At 56.7% G+C, this 21,093-nt stretch overlaps 1 protein-coding gene across 5 annotated transcripts in view; it reads left to right on the forward strand.

The window, feature by feature from the left end:
* Positions 1-21,093, forward strand: part of GAK (cyclin G associated kinase) — an 81,867-nt gene that overhangs the window by 40,747 nt on the left and 20,027 nt on the right. For all 5 annotated transcript variants that reach the window (XM_031664806.1, XM_031664809.1, XM_031664807.1 and 2 more), the window contains 9 exons: positions 1,076-1,199; positions 5,030-5,079; positions 5,622-5,770; positions 6,278-6,400; positions 7,061-7,194; positions 11,497-11,691; positions 12,039-12,156; positions 12,630-12,709; positions 19,927-20,120. In XM_031664806.1, coding sequence (XP_031520666.1) covers positions 1,076-1,199; positions 5,030-5,079; positions 5,622-5,770; positions 6,278-6,400; positions 7,061-7,194; positions 11,497-11,691; positions 12,039-12,156; positions 12,630-12,709; positions 19,927-20,120 — 1,167 coding nt within the window. The remainder of the gene's footprint in view (positions 1-1,075; positions 1,200-5,029; positions 5,080-5,621; positions 5,771-6,277; positions 6,401-7,060; positions 7,195-11,496; positions 11,692-12,038; positions 12,157-12,629; positions 12,710-19,926; positions 20,121-21,093) is intronic.

The raw sequence follows: 21,093 nt of genomic DNA on the forward strand, positions 1-21,093 counted from the left end.
GGCAACCAGGCGGCCTCGCTCAGGAGTTCTGTGGGAGGCAGCCTGCACCATGGCCAAGACCCCAGCATAGATCACGTTGTAGTGTCTGGCACAGCCCAAGGCCCCAAGGAAACAGACACCCCTTTTGGGGATGGAGGGGGCGTCCCCGGTTCCTTCCCAGGCGCTGGGGATGAAGGGCCAGGCCTGCTGTGGGCAAGGTGAACCCTTCACTGCAGCAGCGACCGAGGCTGGGGTGCAGGAGCAGGCATTGGACGGCGGAGGGCGGTGGGGAGACAGTTCTGCCACTAATGTGAGGGGGTCCCTTCTGCCACGTGAGGAGTGGGCACCTGTGATGGGCCTGGGTGTCCCTGGAGGGCCCTCAGCTGGTGAGGAGGGGAGAGGGCCCTGGAGACAGATGCTGCATGCTCTTGGGACTCTGTGCTGCGAGCACTCCGGAAGGTTCTGGGCCATTGAGGACGTGGCCCTGACAGGCAGCGGCTGGTTATGCAGCTCTGCATGGCCCTGACTCCTCCCGACCTTGCCCCCCATCCCCACTGGGGTGTGGGAGGTTTCGCCTGGGTCCTTCAGCTCTGCTTCCTAGGGAGGAGCTCAGCTCCATGTCTGGGGCACCCCGGTCCATGCAGTGTGGGTTCCGCACATGCAGGTGTGGTGGCCGGCTATGTCTCTGCTGGCTGGAGGAAGGGTGAGTCCTCGAGCTGCTGGGTTCTGCAGTGCCCCGTCTGCTCGGTGCTGCCAGGGGCCACCACTCTGCCTTCACGTCCAGGGTTATGGTGACCTGAAGCTGTGGCCGTGAGGCCGGCCTATCCCCGCAGACAGAGTCCCAGCCCCAGCTGTGCTGAGGTGGCCGCATAGCCCTTCCGCACCCAGATTGGCCACTTTCTGGGTCTCTGGAAAGGCTGAGGACAGGGTCAGACCTGCCAGTGCTGAGGCCTGGCTTGCTGCTGGGTACATGTGGGTTGGGGGCCTGGCCATACCACCTGCTCCCTGCTCTCGCTGCGTGGGCCCAGCCAGCAACCCGTGCCTGGGGAGGTGGGACCGAGCACCTGTGGGCTGCTGAGACTGTGTCTCCCTGCAGGCCTGGCCCTGGCGGAGTACGACCAGCCCTACGGCGGCTTCCTGGACATTCTGCGGGGTGGGACGGAGCGGCTCTTCACCAACCTCAAGGACACCTCCTCCAAGGTCATACAGTCCGTCGCTAAGTGAGTGTGAGGCTCCAGAGCCCTGGACCTGCCGTGTGCTCGTTCCAGGCTGCAGCCCCGGCGCTCGCTCCCTGGCCGCGGTGGAACAGCTGGTCATCAGGCCCCACAGGCGCCCCTGAGGCAGTGGGACAGCGTCACCCGCTTCTCCCAGGGAGTCGGAATGAGCCCAGCACCCCACAGAGCCGGGCAGATCCCTTTCCATTGACCGCCTGGGGGGCAAGGCCCTGCTGGGGAGACGCCTGTGCCCGCCCCTCCCTTGCTGTGATGACGCCCCTCACTCTGGGGCCTTCCTGGGTTGTTCCCGGGACTCTCTGGTGTAAAGTGGGTGAAACAGCTGTGGTGGCACCTCACTGAGCCAGTCCACTGAGTTAAAGCCGTAGTTACTCAGACTTAGGCCAGGTGGGTCCCAGCCTGTGGTGGGAGAAAGTCTTCCTCTGGGTGGGCTGTCCAAGGGCGCGTCTGTGCGGGAGTGGCCCCTGACATCGGCCCACAGGCCGGCAGCCTCTGCTCACAGAGCACTGAGAATGTTCCAGAGTGCGGCCCCTCTGCATTGCGGGGTCCACGTGCTGGCTCTTCTGGAGGAGCTGGGTGCCCGGGAGCATGCTGCACTGCTCATCTGGCCCGGTGGTCGCACCAGCTCAAGGGCGTCGTGAGTGTGTGTGAGCCGCGTGCACGTGTAAGCATGTGCGCGAGTGCCTGTGAGTGCGTGTGAGCTGCGTGCACATGTATGCATGTGCGCAAGTGCCTGTGAGTGCGTGTGAGCCGCGTGCACGTATACGCATGTGTGCGAGTGCCTGTGTGAGCCGCGTGCACATGTATGCATGTGCGTGAGCCATCTGCACATGTACGCATGTGCACGAGTGCCTGTGAGCTGCATGCACGTGTACTCGTGTGTGTAAGTGCCTGTGTGAGCTGCGTGCATGTGTAAGCATGTGTAGGAGTGCTGTGTGAGGGCCTGTGTGTGTGAGCTGTGTGCCTCTGTGTGTGCTGCATGTTTGGGTGTGTGAGCTGTGTGCCTTGTCCCTGTGCAGCTTTTTGTGGAGAGAAACTTGTTCTTAGTGGGCCGTCCCCAGAGCAGGACGTGAGCTCGCTCACACCTCTGGACGCCTCCTCCGTGACGTCTCCTGCCTGAGTTGTGACTGATGGAAGATCAGAGGCAGCTCTGTCTGGTCCCAGCACACTGCCCACTGGGCCCAGGAGTGTGGCTCCTGCAGAGTCCTGACGGGTGGCACTGCGTGTGGAGTGCCAGTGGGGCCAACCATGGACCCATGGGGATGAGCGATTCTCCAGCATCATCTTGGTGATAGTGATGTTGGGATCAGAGTGGAAACGGACAGAGAGGATGTGGCAGCAAAGCCATATGTGAAAGTCAGCAGGAACAGTCACTTTCAGTGTCAGTAGAAAGGGATGGATGTCGGGCCCCAAAGCACCCCAGACTGGCTGGTTCCCCAGAAGACTCATGGTCTCCTCGGCCACAGTGCATTGTGGGGACAGGCAGAGCGGAGTCAGCAGAGGGAGGAAGCATGTGGGGTGTCCAGGGCGCTGGGCACAGCTCCAGGGTCCTCCTTGGGGGACTCCAGGCCACGCTCCCTCCCCAGCAGCTGTGGGGATGGTGGGAGCTGCTGTCTGCCAGAGGCCTAAGGCTGCAGGGGCTGGTCCTAGACATGGCTCTGCTGGGACCCGTGGGTTCCAGGCCCTAGGAGGACGCAGTTTGGCGTGAGCGGGTGCTGCTTTCACGGCGCTCAGGCACGGCCAGCTGCTGCTTGTTAGGGGATGGTGGGAACTCTCCCCATGCCCCCAGCTGCTAGCTGAGGGCAGCCCTGCTGTTTTGATCTGCCCTCTGTTCACACCACGTGCTCGAGGCAGAGGAAGCTGCATAAACTCGTGTTTGTAAAGTTGACTTGGAAGCCACAGTGAGTTCTGGCTGGGCCTGGAGGCTCAAAAGACGGCGTGGCGCGGTGGCTCATGTAATCCCAGCACTTTGGGAGGCCAGGGAGGGAGGATCACTTGAAGATAGGAGTTTGAGGCCAGTCTGGACGGCATAGCAAGACCCTGTCTCTACGAAAATAAAAAAACTAGCTGGGCAAGGTGGCGTGCCGCTGTGGTCCCAGCTACACTGGGGGCTCAGGTGGGAGGATGGCTTGAGCCCAGGAGGTTGAGGCTGCAGTGAGCTGTGATTGTGCCAGTGCACTCCAGCCTGGAGTGAGCAAGACCCTGCCTCAATTTAAAAAAAAAAAGGACAGTGAGTTAATTTGTGTTTCTGGCTCTCCCCAAGGAGAAGCCCGGGAGTCAGGACCTGGGTGGCCGCGAGCCCCTGGCTGCCCTGGTGCTTGGTGTTCTCTGGAAGCTGGGGCGTCGGGGCCTGAGCCCTGTGTCTGGGCCCTGGTTTCTCTCCTGTCAGTGTCCAGGGGAGCCCTAACACACACACCCCCGGTACACGTGCCTGAGGCCAACACAGCCAGGTGCACGGGGCCACCGCAGGGCTGCTGGGGTGGGTGAGATGTGCGTGGATCCTGTGGCACTCACTGCCCACCTTTGCTTAAGGCGTGTCAGCTCGCTCTGGTTGCCGCTGGCCCCCGTGGTACAGGATCTGTGCGGATTTCACCATGTTGGCCAGGCTGCTCTCGAACTCCTGACAGGTGATCTCCCCGCCTCGGCCTCCCGAAGTGTTGGGATTACAGGCGTGAGCCACCGCACCTGGCCCTTATTTTTGTTTTTCTGCTGGTGATTAGATTATGGGTCCAGTAGCCATGCTTCATGTGGCCTGTTTGTCTCTTGCCCAGCATCCTGTGCTGCAAAAGTGGCCGAGCATCAGGCTCACCGTGCCTCCCGGTCTTCCCTTGTTGCTTTGGAAGACCCACATCCTAAGTCAGCACCTGCTTTGTGGGTTTAGACAGCTTTTAAAATGTTTGAATGCACGGAAGACCCACGTCCTAAATCAGCACCTGCTCTGTGGGTTTGGACAGTTTTTAAAGCATTTGAATGCACAGTCACTTTCAGGTAATGGTTTGGTCGTGTGTATTTGGGTCATTCATCTCTCTGGACCTTTTTCCAAGCTTTCCTCTGGTGAGGATGGCCCCTCTTCGGTGTGCCTAGCTGAGGTTGCTCCTAGCCCAGCCTTTCCGGCCTCCGTAGCTTCCGGCCAGCTCTGCCCTGGGAGGGAAGCTCCCTTCTGCTCCTTCCCTCACAGGGTTGGCTTGGCTGTTCTTGCACAGCTGCTTCTTCCAGTGAATTGTGGGATAAACCTGTCAGGGTCCTTGCAGAGTTATTGAGGGTTTTGATCTCTGTGTTACCAGTTCCGTGGACCTAGTGTGGGGGACAGTTGGTCTGTAGAGAGTTGCCTGTGGCCACAGCAGGGGGCTTCTAGGCACTCAGGGTAGGAGGGCTCTCTCTGCCTCCAGTGGCGTCTGTTGGCGTCCCACTGCTGCAACCACCAGGCCTGGGCAGCGCCTAGAGCCTGGCATGACCCGTGACCATCGTCCAAGTGACCCCTGCTCTCCGGCCTTCACCTTCCACCGGTGTTGCCGTCCCTCCCTGGAGAGCGCAGGGGAAGGGGAAGTTAGACAGCGGACGTCTCTCCTGTCTCGTCCACACCTCCACCACCTGCAGGCTGTCATTTCCATCCTCTTCTGATGTAGGGGTCAGCTCCACGGCCCACATACACCCGGGAACCTGCCCGCATGCCTGTGCACACGCATGTTCCTCATGGGGTGCAGCCTCCACAGTGAGAGCCCCATGGCTTCTCCAGGCCTCGGGCTCTGGCTTCAGCCCTGTGACTTAACTGTGGAGTGTTTCTTGTCATAATCAAGTTTTCTTCTTTTTAATTCCAGTTACGCAAAGGGTGACCTGGACATATCTTACATCACGTCCAGAATTGCAGGTACGTGTGCACGTGAGGCTGTGGGACGCGCCCTGTGTGCCCAGTGAGTCCGTGCTGTGTGTCAGGGCACAGGTGCCTCTGCTCCAGCCTCCTCTGCAGCCACAGACTCACAGGGACGGCCTGTGCCCAGCGCCTCCAGGCGCAGCAGTGGACAGGGTCAGCCCCAGCCTGGTGCCTCCTATGGCTCCCTGAGGTCATGCTAGGAACAACACAAGGCCGTGTCCATGGAAAACCAGGGCCTCTGTGCACCAGGCATCCCAGTCACTCATCCCGGCGCCTGGAGACCGGGCATGTGTCAGAAGCTGTCTCAGGAAGTCCCAGCCACCGGCTGGCGGGCGTGTGGCTGGGTCCGTGCTGCTGGGTCCACCCAGGCCGGGAGTCTGCGGAGGGTGAGGGGGCCAGCTGTGTGGGCAGTGGCTGGTGGAGCTGCTGGAGGCTGTGCTTGCCCGGGAGCGTGAGGAGCAGCGAGGCCTCAGCGGCAGCCTGGCCACAAGGTACACGTCTCCTGGGGACGGCGGCTGACGCAGGCCTGCTTGTTTCAGTGATGTCGTTCCCGGCAGAAGGTGTGGAGTCAGCGCTCAAAAACAACATCGAAGACGTGCGGTTGTTCCTGGACTCCAAGCACCCGGGGCACTATGCCGTCTACAACCTGTCCCCCAGGACCTACCGGCCTTCCAGGTTCCACAACCGGGTGTGTGGCCACAGGCTTTGTCTTGGTGCCACTGTGGCAGCTTCCTCCTGCTCCAGTGCAGGGGCGTAGCTGAGGGCTTTGGCCAGGGTGCGGCCGTGATGGGGGCAGCCGGAGGTCTCCTGAGGGGCTGCAGAGTGTGGAGCAGGAGGAAGCGAGGTGGGGTCTCTGTTGCTCTGAGGACGCCGCTTGACGGGAACCCTGGAGGCCCCAGCTCTTCACTGCTTCCCGCCTGCCAGAGGGTGCTCGAGGCCGCACCATTCCTTCCAGACATGACCCCTGTCAGTATGCAGGGGGACCCAAAGCCAGGAACAGCTGACCGAGCTCCGTCTGCAAGGCCAGTGGCAGCCCTGGTGCTCAGGTGCCGCAGAGGCGCTCGTGCAGATGGACGCCTGTTTATGACGCCAGCTGGCGGAGGCCCCTGCGCTGCAGGCAGGCTGTCCCTCCGATCCGACCAAGGCTGGGGCGGGGCTCCTCTGCCGTCCGTGCCACCGTGCCCTGTCCCCACAGGTCTCCGAGTGTGGCTGGGCAGCGCGGCGGGCCCCGCACCTGCACACCCTGTACAACATCTGCAGGAACATGCATGCCTGGCTGCGGCAGGACCACAAGAATGTCTGCGTCGTGCACTGCATGGTGAGCTCCAGGGCCATGCCCTGGCGCCGTCTTTTATCAAAGTTCATTATTTCATGCATAGTTCAACGGCATCTGAGCGCCAGTCATGAGCTGGGGCCTGTTCTTCACCCTGGGACACGGAAGAAAGTCCCTGTGCTTGGTGTCTTCGGGTGTGGAGGGGGCAGATGCCAGATGGCCCTGCCCTGCCCTCCCCTCCCCATGTGGCCCTGCCTGGCCTTGACCTGCACACCTGTGTGGAGGCCACTCTGCTGTGTGGGGAGCCCGCCCCCCTCCTGCACAGTGGCCACCTAAGAGTCACCTCCAGTTTCCCCATCTGCAGTGCGAAGCTTAGTGGTGCTTGAGCCTCCCAGGGTGTGGCAGCTGCCACTGTGGTTGATGGAGTTGAGGTTTCCATGAGGGGTCTCTCGCGGGAGTACTGGGCACCAGCAGAGCCTGTCAGAGCGGCCCCAGCCCTGCTCTTCGTTAGGGAACCTTCGGTCTCTGTTGGGCTCCATCCTCGCCTCGGCAGGCGTGTTATGTGGTTTCGTAAACATGTCCCAGCCTCAGAGAGAACAACCCTGCGTCCCTGTGGCCATGGGGCGGGTAGGATGGCCGAGGACCCCGCCAGCCCTTGTCCTGCGGGAGTGCGAGGCACGTGCGAGACGTGTCTGTCTGTCCTAGGACGGGAGAGCCGCGTCTGCTGTGGCTGTCTGCTCCTTCCTGTGCTTTTGCCGTCTCTTCAGCACCGCGGAGGCCGCCGTGTACATGTTCAGCATGAAGCGCTGCCCGCCAGGCATCTGGCCATCCCACAAAAGGTACTGCGTGGCCCCCCGGGGACGGGACAGCTCTGTGGGCCCGTGTGGCACAGCCGCCATCGCTGCAGTGTCTCCTGGAGGGCCAGTCGGTGCCACTGCAGGCGCTGGTGGGAAAGGCAGGCCCAGCCTCGCTGAGCCACAGCTGAGCCCTGGGTTTATGCCCGCCCAGGGAGGGTGGGCCCTCAGCCGCGGTGGTCCTGACGGCTGTGGGGCAGCACCTGCCTAGTTTCTGGGTGGACGCGAGGTTCTCTGGCAAATGCCACATGTAGCCTGGTGGGGCCCGTGCTCGCTGGGCTGGGCTGGGCAGGAGCGGCTCCTCTTGGGACCCCGCTCTGTCCCTCCTGCAGGAGTCCTCTGTGGTGGGCTCTGGTGGATAATGCATGTGAAAATGCCGTGTGGACCAGCTGAGACAGGTGCTGTGTGGAGCACCTGACGCTGCTCAGACCCGAGTGAGGCTGCAGCATGTTTAGGGCCCTGCCAAGTGCAGGCTTCCGTGCCGGTCGCCTCAGCACGCAGCAGACTTTCACTGGCCGCGTGGAGGAGACTTTCTCAAATGGGAGTGCGGCCACAGCGTGTTTAGGGCTCCGTTTTTCGAGGCTGCAGGTGTCTATGCGAGGAGTCCTTCCCAGCATAAAGCCTCCCCTGGCCTTGGTCTCACTGAGGACCTGGTGAGGCTGGAGCAGCCTCCCAGCCTCTGAAAGAGCAGGCCTTGACCTGGACCACAGACAGCCCAGGAGCAAAGGCCGGCCCCGTGGCCCCACCATGGCGGGAGGGAAGAGGAGGGACCCCCCATTCTTCATCCTGTCTGAACGGAGTGCACAGCCTGTGGACAGGGCGAGCGTCGGGAGGCCGATCCTGCTGCTGTGGATCCCCAGGGAGGGCCCCACCTCGTTTGCTCACAGCCTTATGGGGAGGAGATCGTGGCCGCCCTATCCAGCTGTGTCTTTTCTGTGACCCCAGCAAAGTCGGGAACCCCTGTACACATTGAGCTGAAAGCTGTTGGCACCCCCAGGCCAGGTGCGGTGGGGCCTGCTCAGCAGGGGGCATCTGAGAACCAGGGGGTCTCTTTCCCTGTGAAGTGTGGTTGGGCTTCCATGACCCCACCAAATCCCACAGCTCCTTCCTTGGAGGAGCAGAGAAACGTGCAGAGTGCCGCTCCCACCGGGCAGGTGGCTGGGCCAACGTCAAGTTCATGGCCTTTCCACATCTCTGGCCCAGAATCTAAGGAGAGTCAGGTGCCTGTGGGAGGAGGTGTGTGTGTGCACTGTCTGGGGTGGACATAACTAGACCCCAGAAGAGAAGGAGGCCAGAAGGAGTACAACCGGTGGAGGCCAAGTGTCTCAGTGGGCAAGTGAAGCCTCCAGGGTTGCAGGACTGGAAGGGTCCTTGCCCTCTGGAAGGCACAGTCTCCATGGGCACCCACAGGACAGATGGGAGAGTGAGGGCCGGGCAAGGGGACACAGCTACTGTGAGGGAGGCTCAGACCTGGCCGAGACCCTTTTTTCTGCCTCCAGATGGAGGAGATGAAAGAGCTGCACCCTGTGACTCTTAGGGAAATTGAAGTAACTGACTGATGTGCTGAGGACGCTCATGCAGGGTGCGTGGTCCAGTGGATCACTTTCAGAGCCGTGGAAAGAGGACCCTTATGCAGGGTGCATGGATCCAGTGGACCACTCGTCACAGCTGTGGAAAGAGGACCCTCATGCAGGGTGCACAGGCCAGTGGATCACTCGTCAGAGCCGTGGTAAGAGGACCCTCATGCAGGGTGCGTGGTCCAGTGGATCACTCGTCAGAGCCGTGGAAAGAGGACCCTCATGCAGGGTGCGTGGTCCGGTGGATCACTCGTCAGAGCCATGGAAACACCAGGAAATAAACAAAGGGAAATCCCTGAAATGAGAACGCCTTCGACATCGCTGAGGCTGAGTCGGTGGCCTTTGGAGCCAGGGCAAGAGCTACTGAAACTGAATCACAGAGAGAAAGCGGGGGTGGGGGTAGAACAAGCACCCAAGAGCTGCCTCCACCTCAGGCAGGGCCACACACACGTGGAGTCCAGAAACGGAAGAGGGAAGCGGGAACAGTGAAGAAATCATGGCTGGGAATTTCCCAGAATGAGTAACAGATACCAGTCCCCAGGTTCAAGAAGCTCAGAGGTGACCAAGCAGGATGAAAGAAAGACAAACACATAAAAACTCACTCAGGTGCATCCCGGTCAGAGCTCCTGCAAACCGAGCACAGAGGAAGTGTTGGAGGCGGCCAGAAGAAGATGCGTCAGGTACCAAAAGAAAGATGTCAGCCACAAGGGTCTTGACAGAAAGCCTGGAACAACCAGTAAGGGCTTTTCTTTGGTGGTGTAATTAAGAAGTCAACAAGAAGTAAAATGAAGACATAAACCTTGCCAAGAGAAGGCAAAAAGAAGAAGAAAAAAACCGAGAACAGATCAAACAAATAGGAAACAGCCAGCAAGATGGTAAATTTTAATCCAGCCACATCAGTGTTCAGGCTGAACGTGAGTGGTTTTGTTTAAGACAGGTTTGTCACGTGGGACAGAAATGCACAGCTCAGCCATACACTGCAGGAGGTCCCCTTTCAACACGGAGGCAGAGGTGAGTTCAGAACAGGATGGTGGGGGAAGAGCGTACTAGTTTGCTACATGACCCGCCACAACACACTCGGGCTTAGAACCACACACATCCGTTCTCTCATGGTCTCCCTGGACCCTGAGGCTTAGCTGGGTCCTCTTCTCCTGTCAGGGTGTTGGCTGCACTGACTCTGAGAAAGCCGATTTCTCTTTCATTGCTGAATCTGCTTCCTTGGCCACTCGGGCTATTGGCAGGATTTATTTGTTGTGGCTGAAGGACCGGCTGTCCTGGCTCCATGCTAACTGAGCTGGACCACAGTGGCCTGTGGCTGGGAAGATGGGGTCTGCACCGTCACCACAGAAGTGACGTCACCTGCCTGCCGTGCACAAGCTCCAGGAGAGGGCCTGCTGCAGGGCATGGGTGCCACGAGGTGGGAGGCAGACACCGGGGGACGTGTGCACCACAGAGGCACCAGAGGAACGCCAGCCGTGGGAAAGCCAGAGCTATGCCACCAAGCTCAGAGAAAACAGATTCCATTCAACATCCGTAAGGCAAAAACTGATCAAATTGAAAGGAGAACTAGACAACTCAGTTGTGGGGTAGACCTCAACATTTTCCTCTCAGTACTCCGCAGAACAAGTAGACAGACCGCCAGCAGGGTGTAGAAGAACTGAACGTGCCAGCCCGTGAAGGCTGACACAGCTGTAGAGCATTCTAGGACGTTCCACCCAACAACAGAAAAACACACATTTCTTTCTAATCCATGTGGAATATGCAAGAAGAAAGATCAGATGTGGAGCTATAAAGACACTTCAACAAATTTTTAAAATTTGAAATCAGACAAACTATGCTCTCAGGCCACGGTGGAATAAAACTAGAAATCAGTACCAGAAGGATATCTGGAAAACTCTCTAAATCTCCGCCACCCAGGTTCAAGCAATTCTCCTGCCTTAGGCCTCCTGAGTAGCTGGGATTATAGGTGCACACCACCATGCCCGGATGATTTTTGTATTTTTATTAGAAATGGGGTTTCACAGCCGGGCGCGGTGGCTCACGCCTGTAATCCCAGCACTTTGGGAGGCCGAGACGGGCGGATCACGAGGTCAGGAGATCGAGACCATCCTGGCTAACACAGTGAAACCCCGTCTCTACTAAAAAAATACAAAAAACTAGCCGGGCGCGGTGGCCGGCGCCTGTAGTCCCAGCTACTCGGGAGGCTGAGGCAGGAGAATGGCGGGAACGCGGGAGGTGGAGCTTGCAGTGAGCTGAGATCCGGCCACAGCACTCCAGCCTGGGCGACAGAGCGAGAGTCCGTCTCAAAAAAAAAAAAGAAATGGGGTTTCACCATGTTGCCCAGGCTGGTCTCAAACTCCTGACCTCAGGCAACCCACCTGCCTTGGCCTCCCAAAGTGCTAGAATTACAGGCGTGAGCCACCGTGCCCGGCCTCAAAATTAAGCAACTTCTAAATAACCCATGAGTATCAAACTGGGAGTATCATGAGAAATTTAAAAACATTAAGACGCTGTCTTAAAAATACATGTATGTATATACACACACACACAATTAACTAAATGAAAATTATAACATCAGATTTATTAGGAGCAACTAAAACATTGCCACAAGGGAAATTTCTAGCATTAAAGACTCCTATTCGAAAGACACAATCAGCTGTGTGGTCCCCTCAGGCCACACCACGTGGTGACGCGGCACGTCTACCCCCAGGTACATCGAGTACATGTGCGACATGGTGGCGGAGGAGCCCATCACACCCCACAGCAAGCCCATCCTGGTGAGGGCCGTGGTCATGACGCCCGTTCCGCTGTTCAGCAAGCAGAGGAGTGGCTGCAGGCCCTTCTGTGAGGTCTACGTGGGGGATGAGCGCGTGGCCAGCACCTCCCAGGAGTATGACAAGATGCGGTGAGTGCAGCTGTGGCCCCGTGCCGTGCTCCCTTATCCTCACCCCTCCGGAACACCATTAAAGAGGAACCTTGGCCTTGCCGGGGACAAGCGCTTGCTGAGGCGGACATGTTTGGAGCTGTAGTGTCTGTGGCGGGTAACTTGGGGTCCTGGTCAGCGTCAGATCACACGATCTAAGTGTCTGGGAGACTTCAGAATTTCTGTGGGCCTCTTTGTGGGCGTCATTCTTTATTGGGTATTACACGTTTTACCTAAGCGACAATTTCTCATTCTGTTTTTTGTTGTTTTTGTTTGGTTGGTTTTGGGGGTCTTTCTGTTTAATTTTTCTCTCGTCATTCTGTCCTTAGGGATTTTAAGATTGAAGATGGTAAAGCCGTCATTCCCCTGGGCGTCACGGTGCAAGGAGATGTGCTCATCGTCATCTATCACGCCCGGTCCACCCTGGGCGGCCGGCTGCAGGCCAAGGTGAGAGAGCCTGTGGCTTGCCCGGTGCTCCCCACTCACCCCCAGGCTCTTGGGAGGGCTGGGGGCCACTGTGCACTCACTTCTCGTGGAAGGTCAGAGTGCTTGCTGTTTGGTGAGTGCTGTGGGCTCTCACGTGGCGACTGCCCCCCAGTCCCCCCTGCTGGCCCTGTGCACTCGATGTGGCGGGATCTCAGCCTGAAAAGCCTGGCATTTCCATCTGAGTTTGAGGGTCCAGGGGCAGCCCCCCACGGCAGTCCCGCAAAGCAGCTTGTGGGCCCTTGCATTCTCCTTGGGGCTACCTGCCACACACAGACCCTCTCCCACTTCCCCCGCAACATGTGGCACGGAGGCACGGTCCACGCCTCCAGCTCCGTGAGCGGCTCTCAGAGCTCACCCACTGGGACGAATTCACCTGTGGCCCCAGGATCTGGACTCACCCTCGGTGCGGGGTGTCATGTTTGCTCTCTCTGCAGATGGCATCCATGAAGATGTTCCAGATTCAGTTCCACACGGGGTTTGTGCCTCGGAACGCCACCACTGTGAAATTTGCCAAGTACGTTGGTGCCGCGTGGGCTCGGTGGGGAGGGACAGGTGCCCCGCGCCGCCGCAGCACCTGCATGTGGGCTGGCCGTGGGAGCCCCAGCGGGAGTGGCGGGCTGTGTGACTGCCGCTTGGTGGCGCTGGGCCTGTTCCTAGACCATCCTGGAGCTGCATGTGTTGTGTGCAGGCTGCTGGGGTGGACCTGGTGGCTGCTGCTCTGGCCCCTGATGGTGTGTGTGTCTGTTAGAATTTAGCCCTCACACCCGGGCGTGGCATGAGCAGGTGAGCAGGTGGCAGCTGCATCTTCGCAAACGTTCCTGAGCCTGCCGTGTGCAGAGTGCCCCGCTGGGCGGAGGTTGGAGGAGATGCGGGGCAGTCATGTCTGGAAGCTCACGCTCTAGTGTTAGCTCCCTCTGTAAACAAGCTCAGTCACAGGATGTCCCCCGCCCCCACCGTGCCCAGCACCTGTTAGCTCCCTGTCCTCATGACATCAGCGCCCAACAGCACCTAGCCTGCCCTCTGCAGGCTCAGGTGCAGATGCGGTGAGCAGCAGAGCAGGCTGTCACACCGGGCGTTCTGATTCTGACTGGAGGTTTTTTGTTTTTTTTGTTTTTTGTTGTTTTGTTTTTGAGACAGTCTTGCTCTAACACCCAGGCAGGAGTGCAATGGCGCAATCTCAGCTCACTGCAACTCCACCCACCAGGCTCAAGTGATTCTCTCGCCTCAGCCTCCTGAGTAGCTGGGATTACAGACCTGCACCACCATGCACGGCTAATTTTTGTATTTTTAGTAGAGATGGGTTTCACTCTGTTGGCCAGGCTGGTCTTGAACTCCTGACCTCAAGTGATCCGCCTGTCTCGGCCTCCCATTTAACTGGAGATCTTTCTACTCAGTCACAGACAGGCTTATCTGTCAAGACACAGTGGAACATACATTGTTTCAGGAGCCAGAGGGGGCACCCACGGGGGCTCCCGAGACAGAGGCTGTGGCTGCAGGGCCTGCTGTGTTCCAGGCTCTGTACTCTACCCAGTAAACAAAGGAAAGCCTTGGGGCCAGCCCCACGGGGATGCTGGGGGACTCTGCACCTTGGGAGGGGTGCTGGCCTGGCCTGGGCGAGCCCAGGAAGAGCTGGCACCTGCTGTTGTCGTGGACGGCCTGCACTGGGAGGCCGGGGGGTCCTCTCGTGTTTTTCTGTCTCTGTGATTCTTTTTTTACATTTCTTTTTTTACATCTCTTGTCTTTGTTGTGTCTTACGCTTTTCTTTTTTTAACTCACATATTCACAACTTTAACAATTTTCGTTTCTTTTTTCCTCCTTTGGAGGAAGAAAAACACCCAGAGTTTTCAGCCACAGGGGAGGCGGTGCTTAAAATAGTGTTTTTAAAGACCAAGGTACTGATGATGAAGAGGAAAATGTCGGTGAAGGACCTGTCGGGGATTCAGATGATGGAGGCAGGAGGCAGGGACTTTGGTAACTGATTATTCACCAAAGTCGGGGGAATGATGGGAATTTCACCAGAGATCTGGAACATAAAAAGGAAACAGATGTGAATTCTAGAACTGAAAAATATTATAGCCGAAATGAAGGCTTCAGTACACGCTTAACAGTGGAGTAGGCACAGCAGAACAGACGGTGAATTGGTGGGAAAGATCTTCCGATGGCAGCACAGAGAAGAAACGATGGAAGAAAACACGTATAGAGAGGGTCACGAGAGAGACTGTGGCACTGCAGGGGCCTGGCGTGCTTTTACTTGAAGTTCTAGAAGAGAGAGAATGGAACAGAAATAATACTTGAAAAATCATTGGCCAAAAATTTTCCTAAACTGATGGAGGACGTCAAAACCATGGAATGAGAAGCTTTGCAGACACCAAAGAGAATACTTTTTTTTTTTTTTTTAACAAAAAGAAGAAAAGAGATTCAGTACCTCAGAGCATCCTGGTTGAATTGCTGGAACCCAAAGAGAACAATCTCCAGCCCCTGGGGACGGGACAAGTGGGAATGCAGGACCTGCCGAGTGACACCCAAAGGCAACCGTGGCATGCTGTCTCTAAAGTGCTGAGAGAAAAATACGGGAATTCTATATCCGGTGAAATTATCCTTGAAATATGAAAGCCAGTTAAAGATGTCTTCAGCCAAGCAAAGGATGAGAGAGTTGATTGTTGGCAGAACTGCTCCATTTCAGTGCCGGTAAATATCCATGGGTTAAGCCTGTAAAAGCCCGCAGCCTAGGAGAGCGGTGGCAGGAGGCTGAACGCATGACTGTGGTGAAATGACACCAGCACCAGCTGCTTAAAACACCAGTATGTCCTGTGGGTTTTAAAACCTGTGTGGTAGTGTAAATATTACCCGACAAAGCAGGAGCACCAGCGCAAGCCGCTATCAATACATATCCAGGAGCACCAGCGCGCCGCCATTATTGTCCAGGAGCACCAGCGTGCGCGCACACATATCCAGGAGCACCAGCACACACACACACACCCCCGGCGCACTACTAGCGCCAAGTAAGGCCAAGACACACACAGCCGAGGCGGGGATTAACCAAGTGAACGTGTTTCAGGAGCCCCGTCACCAGGAAGCAGGGAATGTACCAATCCCTAGGGCAGATTAAAGATACAATCAAGAAGAAAAATGGAACAAAAACTATGTGATTAATTCGCAAGAACAGCGTAGAGATAAAGAAACAAACCCCGATGGGATATAGATAGAAAACAGCCAGCTAGTAGACCTACGCCCCGCTGTGCCTGTCAGTCATCCTATGGAAGGTGAGTAGAAGACACACTCCAGTTAATCGGGCTGGATTAAAAACCAAGCACACACAAAGCTCAAGTCTGTACTGCTTATAGGAGCCATACTTCAAAACCCATGCACACGAAGACCCAGCAAGGCTGAAGTGGAATAATTGGAAATTGCTTACCATGCAGACCATAACAGGAAGAGGGCTGATGTCACAGTGTCAATGTCAGGTGGGACAGACCAAGGCAGGAGGTGAAGGGCAACGTCACAGGGGTGAGGGCGATGACATGGCTTCAGTACAGGCAACACAAAGGGGCAGAACGAGGGGTGAAGTGGACAGGCCCACGCTGATGGCTGCCTCTCTCCCCAGGCAGCAGAACAGGTAGACACAAACATCAAGATATAGATTTTTTTTACAAGGTTTAACCAACCTGACCTGAGTTTTGCAAACTTCAGCAAATTCTTGAAGAAATGGCATCTGTTCAAGTGGGCGTGTGTCAAAGTCTTACGACATCTCAACGGTGGATGAAGGTGGGAGTCAGTGACAGGAAAACCCCAAGACCATGTGCTCGTGAGTAATCCACGCGCCAAAAAGGAAATCACCATTGGAATGAGAAAATATTTTAAACGCGGTGATAATCAAAATACCCCGTATCAGATGTTTCGGGATGCATCTACAGCAGGCTTTAGAGGAAATTTGTAACTTTAAACTCATACATTTAAAGGAAGAAAGATTGGCTGGGCACAGCGGCTCACAGCGGCAATTCCAGCGCTTTGGGAGGCGGGAGCATTGCTTGAGCCTGGGAGATCAAGGCTGCAAGGGTGCAGTGAGCTGTGAGCAAAACCCTGTCTCGGGGGGAAAAAGAAAGAAATGTTGGAAGTCGGTGACCTAAACTCGTGTCTCAGGGAGTTATCTCTAACTCAGGGAGTTATCAGAACAGCAAATTAAACTCAAAAAAGTAGGTGGAAAAAAAATAATCAAGGGTAGAAACAATTCAGTTAAAAACAAGCATACTGTCCAGGCACGGTGGCTCATGCCTGTAATCCCACCACTTTGGGACCCCGAGGTAGGTGGATCACCTGAGGTCAGGAGTTCAAGACCAGCATGGCCAACGTGGTGATACTCCATCTCTACTAAAAATACAAAAATTAAATGGGTATGGTGGCAGATGCCTGTAGTCCCAGCTACTTGGGCGGCTGAGGCAGGAGAATCACTTGAACCCGGGAGGCGGAGGTTAGAGTGAGCAGAGATCACGTCATCGCACTCTAGCCTGAGCAACAAGTGAAACTCCATTTCAAAAAAAAAAGCAAGCACACTATAGGAAAAGTCAGTAAAGCCAAAAGGTGTTTCTTTTGATTATCTGAAAATATTGATTGCTTAACAAGTCTGGTCAAGAAAGGGAGACGGAACACGGAAACACGGGCTCCCAGGGTGGGAAACCAAAGGAGACAGGTCCCGTAGACATTCAGATGGCATGTGTGGTGCTGGGAGGAACGCCATTCTCAGTGGAATGGGCAAATTATCTGAAAAACGCCTCTCAAAATACACCTACGAAGAAATACGGCGTTGTAATGTCTGTTAAAGAAATATATTCTGTAGTTTAAAACCTTCCTACAGGCCGGGCACTGCGGCTCACGCCTGTAATCCCAGCACTTTGGGAGGCTGAGATGGGAGGATTGCTCGAGCCAGAAGTTCGAGACCAGCCTAGTTAACGTAGTGAGACTCTGTCTCTACGAAAAAAAATTTTTTTAAATCAGCCGGATGTGGTGGCACATGCCTGTGGTGCCAGCTAGTCAGGAGGCTGAGGTGGGAGAATCGTTTAAGCCTGGGATGCCTAAGCTGTGGTGAGCCATGATTTCGTGCACATACAAAAGAACCTCGTAGGAAAGGAAAATTGCAAGCCAGATCTCATGAATATAGATAGAAAAATTCTAAACAAAATATTAGCTGAAAGAACCCAGTGTTATGTAACAAGGATGACATGTCTTGACATCTGGTTTATTTCAGGAATGTGAAGTGGTTTTAACATTTGAAAATTGGTCAGCCACCATACTTCACCACGTTAGCCGAGCAAAGGCGAAAACCAGGCGAAGTTTTCGTAGATAAAGCATGATAAGAATGAGCACTCCTTTCTCATCACAATGCCCCGCAAAGAGGAGCAGAAGGAACCTTTCTTAGGCTGATAAAGAGCAGCCACAGAATCCTGAAGCACCACAGCTAATCATGATGTATTTGGACATTTCCCTCCTGAGTTTGCAGACAGAGCAGGGGTTTCACTCTCACTATCCAGGATTTTATGGTCGGTCTTAGCCAGTGCAGTAAGGCAAGAAAAAGAAAGGGCAGAAGAAATGGAAGTTCCAGCTGTTGCTTTTCACAGGTAGCATGATTGCTTTCAGCAAGAAACCTAAGGAACCTGTATACCATCAGAATGAGCAAGTAGATTTCATGAGATGGCTGAATGAAGTTAGACACGGGGCAGCAGGAGAGGAGCACGTGGAACGTGCGTGGGCTCTGCACGTCGAGCCTGCGCTGTGCCTGGGGGAGAGGCGTGTTCCCTGGCCGCGGGCCTGCACAGTGCCTGGGGGAGAGGGACACAGGATTGCAGCCGTGGCACAAGTGTAACAGCCAAGCCTGTCGGGAGCCCCTTCTGCCCTGTTGGAGCTGGTCTGGTGGGAGCCTGCGGGCCGTGTCCTCTGCAGTCCAGGGCTCTTGGGAGCGGCTAACCCTGCTCACAGACCTCATTGTGTCCTCAGCGCCAGGCTGGGTGAGAGCCGGGCCTGCAGACCCAGTGCCCAGGGGTGTCTCAAGGGGCAGCTGGGGCAGGGAGGCTGGGCATGAGTGGCGCTCCCTCTGGGGCTGCCCAAGTTTGGTCTGCCCCAGGACCTGAGCCTGCCTGGCCGACCTGGCTCCCTGCGCACATCATCCCTCCGTGCCCCTCCCGCTGTGCCCCTCCAGCCTCGGTGGTGGCCGGTCTGAGCCTCCGCTGCGGTGGCCGTCGGATTCTCTGCTGGTGCCTGCTGGCTGCTCTGCAGACGTTGCCGCCTTCACATCTCCACGCCAGCTGTGCCACTGCTTTGCAGTCGCTGCTGCCCCCGACAACGGATAGCGGCACCTAAGAGGCTCGGGCGCAGAGGGAAGCTCATATTGGCTCCAGCTGGAGTGCACGTCAGTCCTGGCTTCGGCCGTGGCCACCTCCGCCCAGAGCCCTGAGAGGGCATCCAGGGGGCGCTGCTCCGCGTGAGGTTGGCCACCCGTCAGGGCAGGCACGGGGTGCTCTCCCCTCGTGCAGCAAGAGGATGTTTTAGGGGGTGAGCAGGAAGGGATAAACTAGAGGCCGTCACACATCCCAGGCATGTGTGGAGCTCAGAGAAGTGACAGTTGAAACCAGCCGTGGCTCTGACCCACACAGGCTGCCGGGCCCGTCTCCCTGCTCCCTCGGCGTGTCCCACTCTGCTCTGGGTGTTCCTGGCCCTGCAGACACTGGCACCCTGGGTTTCCCAGGAACTGGCCACCACTCTCTTGTGTTTCTGCTTTATTTTTTTAGATGTATGAAATTCAACATGTAGAGATTTTAGGTGGCATAAAATAGGACAGGCATGGAAAGCCTGCTGCCTGCTGGAGATCCCGGACTTATCAGTGCAGTTTATGGCAGTGGGATCAGAGACGATCATAGGAAATGCGTGAAATAGCCTGGAATTCCTTAGGGAATTCCTGAGGGGCCAGGAAGTGGTCACAGTGTCAGGTCACACCTGTCTCCCCGTGCGGCCAACACCCCAAGGTGGGCCCCGCTGACCCCTGCCCCTGCTCCCCACAGCCCAGCCAGTGCTGCCTCCCCAGCCCCACGGTGGACACGGCTTTGTTTCCGCTGGAATCATGTTCCTAATTCCCTGGCAGCCGGATTCTAGAGGTCTTGGTCTTATGGGCATCTGTTGACAGTTGTGGGTTTTTGTCAGGGTGGATGTCATCATTTTTATGGAAAACACAATTAGTATCCCGGAGTGTGTGCTCTGAGCTGCCAGGTGGCCGCAGTCTGTGTGTGCTGGGGAGTGAGGGCCAGCACCTGCCCTGGAACCCTGGGGTCCCATCTCAGAGCTGCCTGCCTGTGTGCCGGAGTCGCCTGCTGTGGGATGTTGTCCCGTCTGCTCTGAGCACGCGGCCTCCCCGGACTTGCGGGAAACGTGGTGGCCCCGCCCAGTGCCCCTCTGCCAGGAACACAGTCGCGGGCATCCCCACTGTGACGTCCAAAGAGCAAGTGAAAAGGTGCTCTTCTGGGCCCTGACCGGGGGTGCTGGTGCCCTGTGGGTTCCTGGGACAGCGCTGGGTCCGCTCACATGGCTCCAGCTTTGGCAGGCGGGGGTGACTGGCTGCCCTTTTGTTCTCGCACCACTGCCTGCAGCTGCAGTCTGTTTCCGTGCACGTTTCTTTAGTGAATGTCCGAGGGACTTACAGACTACTTGGGGGGCCTTCCTAAGTGGCGTCTACTCGTAACACCGCAGGTATGACCTGGACGCCTGTGACATTCAAGAGAAATACCCGGACTTATTTCAAGTGAACCTAGAAGTGGAGGTGGAGTCCAGGGACAGGCTGAGCCGGGAAGCTCCACCGTGGGAGAACTCGAGCATGAGGGGGCTGAACCCCAAAATCCTGTTTTCCAGCCGGGAGGAGCAGCAAGACATTCTGTCTAAGTTTGGTAAGATCCCGCAGGTGAATTGAGGGAATCCTGTTCTGGTGAGTGTCTCTGTGGAGGGAGACCTCTTCGGCTGAGCTCTGGCAGGGCTGGGCCACCGCGCCCGCTGCTGCATCCAGGCCCTGAGCAGCTTGGGCTGCAGGACGTTTTGGAAACTCTGTCTTGGATGCTGGGACCACCACCAGCTACACCAGAAAAGGAGGACTCGCAGGCTGCAATTTTGGAGGCCCTTGGGCAGGGACGGAGGCAGAGGGAGGAAAGCCCGAGCTGCTGGGGCGAAGCGGGGTTTTGTCCCGGGCGTGTGTCTGGGTCAGATTTTTGTCACGTGTGTGGGACACACATCCACTCCCACTGTGACCCTCGGGCCTGCTCAGCAGCACATGGACAACACGGCAGAGCCCTCGCTCCTGTTGCTCTTCTCACTTCCGAGCAGCTTCGAAAAGGCAGCCCAGGAAGCGCTGGCAGGTGGGCCCAGGGCCGCCCACTGCCCATGCCACGCTTGTCCTGGGCTCTTGGTTTGCAGTGTTTGCATTTTCTTTCTGAGCATCTTCAGCATCCCTGAAAGAGGCTGCATGTGTGGCGTGTGCGTGCTGTGTATGTGTCCGTGGGTGGCGTGTGCCCGTGTGTGTCGTGTATGTGTGCACGAGTTTACTGTGCATCTGTGTGTGTGCTGTGTGCACATGAGCGTACTGTGCCTGTGTGTGCTGTGTGTGCATTCGTGTGTACCATGCATCTCTGTGTGCTGTGTGTGCATTCATGTGTACCATGCATCTGTGTGTGTGCTGTGTGTGCATTCGTGTGTACCCTGCATCTGTGTGTGTGCTGTGTGTGCATTCATGTGCACCATGCATTCGTGTGTACCATGGATCTGTGTGTGCTATGTGTGCCATGCATCTGTGTGTGTGGTCTGTGTATCCGGCGGCACCGCAGCATCCAGGTGCTGGGCAGACCGGTAAAAATCGCGGCATCCAGGCCA

The sequence above is a fragment of the Papio anubis genome, chromosome 3, assembly GCF_008728515.1.
Source record: "Papio anubis isolate 15944 chromosome 3, Panubis1.0, whole genome shotgun sequence".
Taxonomy (NCBI): Eukaryota; Metazoa; Chordata; class Mammalia; order Primates; family Cercopithecidae; genus Papio; species Papio anubis.